This window comes from Sprattus sprattus (genome assembly GCF_963457725.1).
Source record: "Sprattus sprattus genome assembly, chromosome: 7".
In the NCBI taxonomy this organism is placed as follows: Eukaryota; Metazoa; Chordata; class Actinopteri; order Clupeiformes; family Clupeidae; genus Sprattus; species Sprattus sprattus.
In genome coordinates this window covers 13,169,826-13,183,578 of record NC_137926.1, presented here as the reverse complement: position 1 = coordinate 13,183,578, position 13,753 = coordinate 13,169,826, and the positions used below count along the sequence as shown (strand labels likewise).

At 41.6% G+C, this 13,753-nt stretch overlaps 2 protein-coding genes across 2 annotated transcripts; both read left to right on the top strand.

Moving 5' to 3' along the window:
- Positions 1-6,257: 6,257 nt before the first annotated feature.
- Positions 6,258-7,406, top strand: gdpgp1 (GDP-D-glucose phosphorylase 1; the record flags this gene model as incomplete). Its single annotated transcript, XM_080841525.1, has 1 exon — positions 6,258-7,406. The coding sequence occupies one exon, from the start codon at positions 6,258-6,260 to the stop codon at positions 7,404-7,406; it is 1,149 nt and encodes a 382-aa protein (XP_080697651.1).
- Positions 7,407-8,092: 686 nt separating this feature from the next.
- LOC308368467 (tubulin polyglutamylase ttll6-like) lies at positions 8,093-13,420 on the top strand (the record flags this gene model as incomplete). The annotated part of the gene is made up of 14 exons (XM_080842636.1): positions 8,093-8,177; positions 8,364-8,482; positions 8,570-8,700; positions 9,011-9,167; positions 9,463-9,606; positions 9,700-9,785; positions 9,903-10,128; positions 10,682-10,860; positions 11,257-11,445; positions 11,649-11,856; positions 12,040-12,228; positions 12,741-12,942; positions 13,088-13,272; positions 13,415-13,420. The coding sequence occupies 14 exons, from the start codon at positions 8,093-8,095 to the stop codon at positions 13,418-13,420; spliced, it is 2,106 nt and encodes a 701-aa protein (XP_080698762.1).
- Between the last annotated feature and the right edge of the window lie 333 nt (positions 13,421-13,753).

Sequence of the window (13,753 nt, the reverse complement as noted above, 5' to 3'; positions counted from 1 at the left end):
CTACCGCAACATGTGTTGCATGCTGTACCCAGGCCATAAAGGCTCATACATAAATTAGCTGGGCCTCAAACACGTACATGTGCCGTGGTGTTTGTGTGTGGCCGAGAGGCTTGCTGGAAACTACCAAACTCTGCTGGTAAGATCAGACAGTACACAAACAACTGTCGGCACTGCCAGTCCATATACCCTCGTGTCTCGAATAGATTAGCAATCAAACATGTTGGTTTCACTTCATTTGCCCAGAAAAAAGAAACTCTCCAAGGGGGACTTTCATGCAGCCTGTGTCAGAACCTACAGTAACTTTGTTCAAATGCCCAGGGTGTCTACAGGTTCTTATTAAATCACCTAGGAAATCTAGACAGAGAATTAAGAGATAAAACTTGACGCCTTTGTGAGTGGGAAAACAGGAGCGCATTCCTTATTCCTCTTTTCCTAGGGTAAGATCCATTCCGTTTAAGTCATTGAGTCACAACAAGCTACACTGATTGCTCTGGGTGTCAATGCTCCTGTATCTATTCAGTTGTTGACAGCAGGGATGTTTAACTGATCGCCCCCTTAATTAAGTACTTTACCGGTCACAAATCTGTATGGCCGAGTCGACAATATTTTTTAATTAAGTGTTACAGTTTTTCACTATTGTTAAGAAGTATAAAGCGAAAATCCGGCACAATCTGCACAACCTTCACGTCATGTATCAATCGCTCGCCCCAAGTGGGAAATACTTAAGATTCCCTTATCTACATTAGAGTCCGATTTTCCTTGTGAACACACTGATGTCAATTACACATCACGTTGTTGTCAAAACAGTGTACACAAAGTTCTGTTGTTGCACACAATTTTCAAGTAAAATCTCAAAGCATCAACCTGCAAGCCACAAATAGTCAAATCTCTAAACTTTCAGGTCTTTTGACCAATTTGCAGTGAGGACTGCACCATGAAAGAGCCTTTGTTTTGTTGGATAAACTATTAAAAACTTTGAAAAGATCGACAACCAGAGAAGGAGAGGGGTAAGAGTGAGAGGAGGAGGAAGAGGAGGACAAGAAGGAGGAGGAGTAGGAGGTTGAAGAGTAGGAGGACAGAGAGAAGGAAGAGGAGGACAAGGAGGAGGAAGAGAATGAGGACAAGGTGAAGAAGGAGGAGGATCAGGAGAAAGAAGAAGGAGAATGGTCATCTCTAATGAGATTTGGGCCGCTGTGGTAGACCATGTTTTCATGGTTTTTCATTAGAACCTTCAGGATGGAGAACAAGTACGAAATCTGTTTGCCTTGTGTACTGTAATACTGCATATCAATATAATATACGTAGTGTGCTCACAGTATTTGTATTTTGCAGGACTGAAAGAGAACCACACGGTGGAGGAAGAAAACACACTTTCAATATTTTTTGAAAGCAAAGTAGCATTTTCCAGGAGATATAAAGGGTTTTGCATTTTCAGTTAGTTGCTTTGGGATTTGTGTTTAGAGTTTTGAGAACAAGGCATGCTTTCAAAAAATGTGTGTAAGCAATTGAGAAAAACTATAAGCATTTTGTATACAATTTTATGTCAATACAATCTGGTGGAACAGGAGACTGAAATTGTAAATATGGTTTGTGAGAACAACGGTATTGCTGTTTTATGTTTGACTATGAAAAATGTAGACCTACACTGATACATTTTACAAAAGGAGAAAGGGCTCAACGAGTCATTGTCATTCATATGGTGTGTTTCGATGATTGTGTTTTCAATTTTGCACTTCTGTGTGCTGTAAATGCTTGGTAGTGTGCAGCTAATGCTTAGTTGTGTGTACTAAATGAATGTATGTGTGTGTGTTTTGAAAATAAGGCTGTGTGTACCAAATGAAAACACGAGTTCCATTTTGTGAACAGTTAAGAGATTTGATAGCAAAGAGTCATCTTGCAAAGGGAGCGTCAGGTTTAGCATTTTGTGTGTGAGGTTTTCAATTTTCTGTGTGCAGTTTTGAGAAAGACGTTACTGTTTTGAAAAACGGGTTTTAGCAACAGTGAAAAACTGTAAGGAGGGTTAAGTGCTTTTTCCGTTTAGGTAATGATGTAACACCTTGATTTTCCTGCTGCCAACACCTTATGGAAATGTACTGGCTCTTCCCTTCCTTCCAGACAGGGCCAGGTGTTCCCGAACCTGGAGTGGGTGGAACTGGGCTGCTGTTCTAACTATGTAGTTTCCCCAGACCACAATCATTCATCCAGGTCCAGTGAGTTTCAGAGGTGTGCTCTCATCTGAGTTAACAAACCGCCCGTAGGCCATCTCTGGCATGTTTTCCTCACATCCAGGGAGATTACAATGTTAGGGCTCACAGCCAAGACTCTTTTCATTTAAAAAGTCCCAGTGGCACAGGGCCATCCACAGATGTATTGGCAAAGGTGTGTGGCATGAACACATCAGGTATGCAGTTTTCTGTCCACTGATCTCATACAGTGAGGAGTTGGATTACTTCTCTGTAGGGCTATATTTATGATGTATACATTTATATGAATTACTGCACACTCAATGTAATGTTGACTCATTAGGCTCACAGCTAGAGATGGATCCTTAGGGGCCCTACACAAATAATATTGAAATATTGTTAAGAGTGTGTGTGTGTGTGTGTGTGTGTGTGTGTGTGTGTGTGTGTGTGTGTGTGTGTGTGTGTGTGCGTGCATTGTGGCAAGATCTGAAAAATGAGCATGTGTGTTCGTAATAAATGTCATATACTCAATCCACAATCCATCCACACACACACATGATGTCACACTCAGTCTATGATGTAATAACATTCGGTCATGGAAAGCATGACATGAAAAAGGGTTGCAACATACTGGGATACCTTTTTACTAATTCATGAATGGTAAGATAATAAGTACCCCTGCCCCTCTCAAACGCACACATGCACTGACCTGAGGGTTTATACACATCAAATTCATGCATGATATGATAATAAGTACCCCTGCACCTCTCAAAATGACCTTAGCGTTTAAACACATCTAATTCATGCATGATATGATAATAAGTACCCCTGCACCTCTCAAACTGACCTGAGGGTTTAAACACATCTAATTCATGCATGATAAGATAAGAAGTACCCCTGCCCCTCTCAAAAGCACACATGCACTGACCTGAGGGTTTATACACATCAATTCACCAAACCGCATCTTTGAAAGTCTCAGAAATATAAGTGAAACCACCAAGTCATTTTATCTGATAATCCATCAATATGGAAGGCTATTTATCAAACCTTGTTAAAATGTAATTGGCTGAACTCATGGACAAGAATGTCAATCCATGTCCATATGTTATGTAATATTCAGTTCTGTACCATGTTGACCTTCATCTTTACAAAAGTTCATTAATAAGGTGTGTGAGTTTCGCATCAAAAAGATCGAAAGATTTGACATCATACTCGATTATCTCACTGGACTGACGTTTGTGTGTAGCGCGCCGGCAGAGGGTGGGAAGTAAATATTGTTGTTTCTTTCCATTTCCTCCTTCTTTCGGGTTTTCCCGGTTCCCACTATATAAACCTAGTATGGCAGGCCTATTTAACAGAGACACTTGCCTCCTGAAGGTATTACCTGCGATTAACGAGATCGGATATGAACACAATGATGGTAAGTGAAAGGGGGGGATTCTTGTTTCGCTACGCCCTGTATGTCTTCAAATTGGGTTCTTTTGGTAGGGTCACTACAAATTATTTTTTTTCTTGTGAAATTTTAAGACATGTCAACCACTTTCTCTCTCTTGCTCTTGCAGGGATTTTTGTTTGGTACACTTGCCATGGGATTATTATGCAGCGCTTCGGATTTTGGTGGATGTTATCCCGAGGCACACGCTTGCAAGGTGTTGCGCAGGCACTGGCGACAGGAACATGTGCCGCTACTTAAAGGGATACCGGAACGACCCGTATACACGCGCTGCCCTGAATTCAAGCTTCAGTCGTCATCCCAGGATTACAGCAACCGCTCCCTCTCCCCCTGGCGGTACAGGTAAAACAACCATATTTTTTGGGCTGATAGGACGCATAATGAAACGAGGCGTAAGGCTGGGAAGAGGCATTCGAGTGGGATTTTGAAGATCTTCTATCAAATGAACAAATGCTTGAATGTTCAGCATCTCAACTAACCTTAGCTGATGACAACCACACAATATTGATGTATCGACTTTCACTTGTGACTAATGTGGAATGTTTCCATTACAGGGTCGATGAGGATAAAACCAGGTTCCCTGAGAAGATCGCGGTGGCTGAGTGTCTGTGCGCTGGCTGCATCATAAATGGAAAGGAGGACACGGAGTACAACTCCGTCCCGGTAATGCAAACCATGATGATCGTCCGGAAACAGGAGTGTAGTGAAAAAGGCAAATATTCCTTCAGAACGGAATGGAAAAGGGTACCGGTCGCATGCACTTGCGTAATGCATAGGTCTTTAAATTAAGGACATTTATCACAAACTCTTCAAAAGAGTGAAAAAAAAAACTGTAGTGATATATTTCACATTTTGTTGTGTTTGTTTTAAAATACACGGAAACACTACTGCCAGGTAGCAGATGAAAACGCATGTTTTACATTAAAATTGTGAGTAGCAGAAGTTGATATTTTATACAGGCTAGCTGTTTCCTTATTATATTTAAATTATTTATTGTGCAGTTTGTTACTATTTATTTAATGTGTAAGATTTGCTTACTTTTGGTAGGCCTATTTGTATTTGCTATTTATCAAGATTTGTTTGACAATTCTTCTTAAACGTGGTAGCGGTAGGCTATAGTAATATCTTTGACTACTATAATATTCAAGTTGTCAAATTGGTTATGGTTTTCATGACATTGTTCCCCTCTACCAGTCCTGTGCAACTTAAGCATTAGACTATTTGTACATTTTATGGGAAACAGGACATATTTAAATAAAAACATTTGTCTAAATATTGTGGTGATGAGAGTCAGATAATTGAATACCTATATGTTTTGATTCTGGCTCACTCTTGACTCATGTCTTCGGCTTGATCTTACTCCATCAAAGGAGGCTATTATTCATGTTTTGTTTTTCGATTAATGGAAACAACGCGCTTTTATCACACCCAGTAATACAATATTGCACCTAGTAGATGGGGAAAGGGAAGTACTGATGTGCAATGAAGGGCAGTAACTCGATTTCTAGTTAAAGATTGCACAGAAGTAAAGTGTGGAAGAGTTTGAAAAGCCTCCGGGTTGGTGGACGCAACGCAGTGCTTCCCGGGTCCTTTATGAGATTTCATTTTCGCTAGATGGCGCCAATGCCACGGAAGAGAGTTAATATCCCATCATCTCGAATAACAACAAGGAGACGTAGTGGATGACGCATCAGGTGCATTGAGCTAGAGACAATATGCGACAATAAGTGGCAATACGGCGTCGAAAAGCGTCAAGATAAAAGTTAACTTCAAATTTTTGTTTGAAAATCGGGTTTGACCAATGTTTCAACGTTTTGCACGGAATACATATGACTGGTGTGCTGCCAACTAGTCTACATAAATATACTACATATTGCATGTGCGAATTTTATAATAATAATTTTATATAATTTTAGCAGACCCATCTTGCAAATAACCATGGAATGAGATGGTATCCTACGCAAGGCTACACAACATTTCGTTTTTCATTGTTTTTTAATCATTCATCTCTCAAATAAATCACCAAACCCAGAAAATTGCAGTTCACCCCAAGGTCCACTTGAAATTCAAAAACGATTTATTTTTACTGCTTGTGAGTCATAGAACATCCTATACATTACTTATTAAAATAAGCCTATAGACTGTTCAATATGAATAGGCGAGTTGTGAGTTGAACTTCCCCCATTATGTGACCTGTGATTTAAAAATATATATGCAATACAAATTGCAAATATAACCAATACAAAATCGTTAACACAAACGTACTTTATCGTCATTGTATAATTGAAAACTAATAATAGCCTACGTTTCGACTGTTATTTTGGGGGGAAAATACGAATAGCGGCCATAATGAAATTTTCGTTATTGTCGCTGGCTACACGCTGCACCGGCATGCAAGTGGTGGGGCTATGGTTGAGTAGCCTACTGAACGAGGTCTGTTGATTTGGTACGCGATAACGGCTCAAGGGAGACTTTTTTCAGTGTGTCAGTTTAGGAACATTAAGGACAATTAAACACTGAGCAACCACAACCACACCAACCGAATATTTGCCAGACAGAATCATCGGATCTACAATGTGTGGTAAGAGGTGAGGCGAGAGCATAGACTGCTGTTTCACTCCATGCGCATTACCCCGTATTTCTCGGCTTTCGTACGGAACTACGCCATGGAGAGTTCTAGTCCCACTTTCGTTTACAGTAACGAGGATTACGATAATCACGTGTTTCGATTAATAGGAAGTGATCAAACCCCAAATCTGTCAAAATTTGATATAAGTGTTAGAACAGCCTGGGTGGAACGATTGCAACGTGGACTCTTCCGGTATAACCTGGGAAACTTGGAGACACGAATTCTTCCTGGCCCTTCTCGTTTTGTCGCTCAGTTAAATATCGAGAGGGGACAACAGAGACGCAAACCTCAAGAGATCTTGAGTATCAAACAGGATTTTGACCCAACGCTGTTCAATTTCAACAAAGCAAATTCCAGCGAAACTATGTTCGAGTTAATTAAGCCGGAACTGTGTGGAGCAGTTCATGAAAATGGATTTACCAAAGGATGCAAGATGGTAATAAACGTCAGCCCACTGGAGTTTGGACATAGCCTAATAGTTCCCGAACCAAACCAGTGCTTTCCCCAGGTACTGACACCTCATTCTATTCAAGTGGGGATTGAATGTATCCTCTTAAGCTCAGACCCGGGCTTTCGAGTTGGATTCAACAGCCTCGGCGCATTTGCATCCGTCAACCACCTGCACCTCCACGCATACTACCTGAAACATGAGTTGGCTATAGAAAGCGCCCCCGCGGAAGTTGTGATGTCAGCACAGGGCTTGCATTGTTTAACCACTTTTCCGAGAGGCTTTTTGTTCTATACAGAAGGAGGAGATCTACATTCAACAGTCAGTGCAGTTCACACACTCACTGACTTCTTGGTCAACCATAATATTGCACACAACCTTTTCCTAACTCGAGGGTGCCCGCCTGACGGAGAAGGCATAGGTGACCGCAGAAGGTCTGGAGTGCGCGTCATTGTGTGGCCCAGGATGTCATCTTTTGGGGCAAAGGAGGAGACTGGCTTCAATGTGGCACTGTGTGAGCTCGCGGGCCACCTACCTTTCAAGAACCGAGAGGACTACGAGACTACAACGGAACAGAAAGTGCACAGCATTATCAAAAAATATATGTTCTCTCCGGAGACATTTCTTGACTTGCAGACTCAGCTCATTTCCTGTTTCACCTCACTGGAGTCTGGCATAAACCACTGCAAATAAGTGACAATTTTGTTTTGTATTGCTTCGTTGGCTTCGTGCCCGAAAAATTGGCAAATGTTCATGAGTGTTTCTGTGTTTAATATATTCTATGTTGTTGTTTTGAGGTTGCGGTTTATTGTATTTATTGCTGGATAAAAGCCTGTCGTGATTATATTAAACGGTTGATTGGTACATCGTGTCGTATCATGTTGCTTGACTGACATTGTTTGGAATTAGTTACTAATAACTTAACTTGTTAAGAGCATATTTTGCTCAAACCATGTAACAGTGGGAGTTTCTAGAGTAACGAAGTAAGCAGCGCTCTAGAATCTTTGGTTGTCATCTGTAGCTGTCGGAGGTCGAGATTTAGAATTGTCAAGTTCAAATAACATTGTAACAAAGGTCGAAAGAAAGTGAAGGCAGGGATAAATACTTATAGAATAGTAGTTAGGCCTACTATTTGCTACAAGATGGACACCATTTTAGTCGTGTGAACACCGAGCAAAGGCTACACCAGTTTAAGATGATGAATAGAATTTTAAAGAAAGAATTCCTGATAAATCATGTGTTTGGCACAGACTGCAACAGCACAGGTAACTCACATTCACAAAACTGTGAGTGTAAACCGGAACAGACATCGTCAGAGAACATAAAGAAAAAGAAGTCGAGGTATTTCTCTTTCTTTCTCAGTTTCTTTGTGAAACCTTATGGCAATAATAACATATAAATACACAATACACAATTTTCCTAGGGCTCTTGGAATCAACCTTGTTAATTGCAAGTATGAATGTGGTGAGTAAATCATTAACCTAAGTTTGGATTTTCAGCAAAACATTTGTAATTTATCTTAGTCTCTATCTTAATGGAATTAATGTTAGTCTTAATCTCAGCCATAAATGAACGGTTCAAGAATGAAATACATCATTTTGTAGCTGCAGTAATACATCCGTCAGAGATGTAAGTGATTTGTATATTCAGTTAGAAAAGCAGCCCTGGCAGTGGGGTTACGTGAGGCTGGGGGGATGGAGGACTGGATGGTCTACTGGACTGACTGTTCTGTCTCTATGGAGCGCATCATGGACATGAAACGGTATCAGGTAAGGGTTTGATCTTGACTTCAGGAGCCTTTTCATTAGCCGCGTGCTGATTACCGTTGTGGAATCACACCAGCTGTGTTTCTGTAGAGGATCAACCATTTCCCTGGCATGATTGAGATCTGCAGGAAGGACCTGTTGGCTCGAAACCTCAACCGCATGCGACGCCTCTTCCCCAAAGAATACAACATCTTCCCAAAAACCTGGTGTTTACCTACAGAGTAAGACACCCATACAGCTTCAGTGTGTGGAAAGCACACAGGATTTTATTTATTTTTTTAAAGGAAGATAATTAAATGTTGAGCTATTGAGATGGTAAAAAAAAAAAAACTTTATTGTGAAGATATTGTGTTGGTTACGTTTTGCTGTCAGTTGTAGATCGCGTTGTAAGAGAACCGTTATCTCCACAGATTGAAATGCTCCATATGGGCAGGAATGTTAATCAGGGATCCTGGAAATGTTGTCAAACACTATAACTGTGACATAAATGACCATGACCTGAAAGTATTATGGTTTGATTTAACACTATAGTTATATTGAGTTCCAAGGATACTGTCGTATGTGGAAACACAAGACGATTATCTGCAAGCCTGACAATGGGTGCCAAGGCAAGGGCATCTATATCACCCGCCAGCCCCAGGGCATCAGCCCAGATGAGCACATTATCTGCCAGACTTACATCTCCAAGGTAATGGCCCGGAGGCAAGCTCATACTGGCACTGTGTCCACTCAGCTGTTTACAGGCTGCTGCTGACATTACATCTTTGGCTTTTCACACAGTTACTTGTCTTAATGCTTTCTTTGGACTATGTATATAGCTATGGAAGTGTCTAGGTGCTACTGAGACAAATTAAAATTATCTCTATTTGTGTTGACATTTTCCATTTTGTGTTGTTATATGTTGTATATATTCTGTGCTTCTCTGTGACCTTCCTAACAGTGACTTACATAAGGGAAGGTCTGTGTTTGTGCATCTGTTGTAGCCTTTCATCATCGATGAATACAAATTTGATTTACGGCTGTATGTCCTGGTGACGTCATGTGATCCACTCAGGGTATTTTTGTTCAAAGAGGGACTTGTGCGATTTGCAACATCTAAATACAGGAACCCTCATAGCAACAATATAGTAAGACTTACAACACTGTCCTGAAAGATACAGTAACATTCTCTGCTGTTTTGTGACTTATATGTAATTGGCTGTACGCTCTTAATTTTTTAGGATGATATGTGCATGCATCTCACCAACTATGCCATCAACAAACACAGTGAGCACTTTGATCATGATCTCCAAAAAGGCAGCAAGAGGTAAATGGGATCTTCGGATTGTTATGTAAAAATAGGTATCTAAAGGGTGACGCTAATTTTGAATCATCTGTGGTTTTGTTGAATCAAAATTTTTACCGTTGTTGATCTTGGGATCAGAAAGCTATCGTGGCTGAGGTCCTGGCTGGAACAGCACTCGTATGATACCCAGTCAGTGTGGAACAGCATAGAGGATGTGATAACAAAGACAGTTATTGTTGCGGAACCTGTCCTCCGACAGAACTACCGCACAGCCTTCCCCAGCCACGTGGGACCCAGCTCCTGCTTCGAGCTCCTGGGCTTTGACATTCTGCTGGACTGTAAGCTCAAGCCCTGGCTGATAGAGGTGGGTTGCTGCCGCTGTGGCATGATAATAATGTATAGCTTTATTCTTGCATAGCCAGATACTTCACTACGTTAGTGAGAGAGTACTCCTCTTGGAACAATCTTTCCTTTTTGTTTTTGGATTGTTCCAATATCTGATATTACCTGTCTTATAAAACCAAAGCAACTTAACAAAAGCACCATTGAACATTGATGTTCAGTTTGAATCAGTGCTGTGTCTGAAGTTTCATCTTCATGAGACTTTGATCGATTTGAAATTTAAAATGATGGGAAGATGCTTACATTCCTACCCACGTTCAGGCGAAATTCCTCCAGATGTTATGATGTACTACTAGCTGTCTATGTAATGAATACAATCACCTACAAGTAGACAAGCCCAGTAATTAAGGATTGACAGTTACGCAAGAGTAAAGTTGACTGTTCAAGGTTGTTTTGTGTGTGGATGGGGGACCAGCTGAGGGCGAGGAGTGCATTTGTTGTGTCAGTTGGCCCTGTCACAACATACTAAGATTCGCTTAGGGTAACTGAGTGTGTTGGTGTGTTTGCGCTGGCAGGTAAACCACTCCCCCAGCTTTAATACAGACTCAGCCCTAGACACAGAGGTGAAGGAGGCATTGCTCATGGACACATTGACGTTGCTGAACCTGGGAGCATCTGACCGCCGCAGAATTGTGGAAGAAGAGAAGCGCATGGCCCAAGAACGGCTTCTACAGAAACACCAGGCTTCCTCACTGTGTGTGCTTGTTTGTCACAGAAAAATTTAGTAGAATGACTGTGGGTGCTCATTTGTCACAGTAAAATATAGTAGAATTGTTGAGTCTTAAGGAATGTAACATTCTATTCTATATTTTATTATCAATTTCATGCATGTCAATTTCATGAATAATTAGCTTCTTGATAATGAAATCATCATTTTCCATTTCTTGTAAAGACTTGTAAATTCTACTGTATTGGCAGTGCTTTAGATATAGGGAGTGGCAGGCATTTGTTCAATGCATACATTTTCAAAACACTAATATTATCAGGGAGCGACATAAATAGTTTTTATGTTTTTTTTTATGTTAAATTGTGAGTCCCTCTACAATTTAGATCCTTGACAAAATTCTGTCTTGCATGGTTTGGTCCACAGGAGGGAGCTTGTTCTAAGTAGTCAGGCATCGTGGCTGGCCGAGGCGGAATGGCACGAGGAGCAGCATCCTGGAGGCTTCTACAGGATCTATCCCTGTGGCGACGACTGCAAATACAGCAAGTTCCTTGACCAGGGGTCCAGCTACTGCCAGGAGACGGTGACCTCTAGAGCACGGGAGGAGTATGCCAGGTAAAACCACAGACGCATGAGGGACAGACAAGGTCAGTGTGGCATTAACAACCAAGGGCACAGGGTAATGGCACTGATGATGGGCTCAATCCAGTTCTGTAGGATGAGGAACCTGGGTGCCTGGATTGTCGAAAGGTTGAATTTGAGGTGATTGTGATAGTGCGGTCATGTCCTTACCACATGTACAATCTCATGCTCTCTAGGCGAATGGTTCAGATGCAACAGGACAAAGAGACGACTGCCCAGGGCCGGTCGCCAGGGAAACGGTGGAGCCATAGCGAGGGCAGGGGTCAGCAGGGCGAGTCACTGGGGGACAGGAAGAGCAAGACTGACCTCAGAGGGGATGGGAAAAACGTGCTGAAGCAACCCTCAACTCTTTGGTCGGTGCCTCTGTCGGGGTCAAGCAGTTGTGTAAGCCATGCCTGTGTGTGTGTGTGTGTGTGTGTGTGTGTGTGTGTCTGTCTGTGTTTGTGCGTGTCTGTGTTTGTATGGTGTGTCTGGGATGTTCGAAGTGTGGGTGCGTTTGTGTGAATGCGTGTGTGGGTGTCTGTGTGTATGTGCACGTTTCAAGTGTGTGTATGTTTGCGGCTGTAGATGGCATGGGACTCGTACGAGCCCAGGATGATCACAGAGGAGGAAGAGCTGGCAAGACAGCGTGGTCTGGCACAGAGGGACATTCTTGTGAGGAAGGCGGGCATGGTCGATGCCATCCAGAGTCTCTTACGGCTCAAAACGTATCACCCCACGCCAGCAAAGACTCACCGCCCAATCAGCCAAAAATCGGTAAATAGGCAGCTGTTGATTAAGGCTCAAGGTCTAAAGAAGGAAAAGAGGTTTGGAGAAAATAATCAAGAATGTTTTCTTTACCTTGTAATAGCTTCTCTAATATAATGGACAATGTTTGTGCTGTTGGGTGGCAGGACAAACGGTTCACTTGCTTAACTCCACAAAATACCAAAATGCTGATTTAGATTGCTTCAATTGTTCTTGCTCTGTGTAGATTTATTGACTTTTAATTCATTCATTCATTCATGACTTTGTATCGGTAAACCATTGGACACAAATGTATCATTTTCTTGTGTGCTTATAATTTCTTATTCTGCCATAATACCCAGTGTGGATCGTTTCCTTGAATGCATGTTTACCTGTCTTATGCTATATAAATGTGATATATTATTATTTTTATTATTATGTGGCATCACTTTCTTGTGTTCCAGAGGCTACGAATCCGGGAGTCCAACTTTGTAAACACGATGCGGCTGACATCCTCACCCCGCCATACTGCTACCCGGAAGTTCAGCCAACCCCAGCTACCTCTTTATGACACCACCTACAGTTGTCCTGAAGGACATACAGGGCAGCAATTCAACTTGCCAAGACTGTGCCAGCAGCATACAAACCTTGCTAAGGGTTCCAGGTCTTGTCAGCTCTCCATGTGTGTGATCAAACTGGCCCTGCCTGAGAAGCAGGAACGCAGACAACCGACTTTGCCACTGAGTAAGACAGAATTTCCAGATCAAGCTGATCGATTCAGTGTAACAGTGTTAAAGTGTAACGGAGAATTGGAATTTAAAGTTTAATTTGAGTGTGTGTGTGTGTGTGTGTGTGTGTGTGTGTGTGTGTGTGTGTGTGTGTGTGTTAGTAACTGGACGCTTTGTAGGCCAGTGGCGTTGCAGTCTTCAACTCTCGGCATCTCAGGAGAACTATGAGGACTTAAGTCGGGGACATATGACTGAATCACACCACAATCTCTCATTCTGCTCGGTAGATGAAGAAGTTCTGCTAGAAGCAGAGCACTCGGAAGCCAAAGACCCGAAAACCCAAAAGGTGAGAAGAAATTGAAATCAGACCATACAAGACAATGGTTTAGTGTGATCAGTCTTTATTTGAAGAACATTGCCTCCTAACCAATATACACACAGCAAATACAGTAAGTCACATAATGGCTAACCGTATCTGTCTCTTACAGGTTTGACTTACCCGGATGAAACTCTGGACACCACATCTGATTGCATAAACTCTATAGAATCCACAGTTTCAATAAATAACTATTTTTGTGGTTAAAGTATGTTAGCATTTTCTTAACTCTCTCTCTCTCTTTGTGATTGCTTGTGTGTGTGAGTGTTTCAATGTGGGGGGGAAAATGAACAGGAATGACGGAAATGTGAAAATTACAGTGCAATTTAATGAACACTGATTGTCCAGAACAAGATATTGAGAGAGAGAGAGAGACTTTGACTTTTAAAACCCCTTTATTTAAAACACCATTTAACAACATCAAATAGAACCCCTGAAAAAAAGAACAATC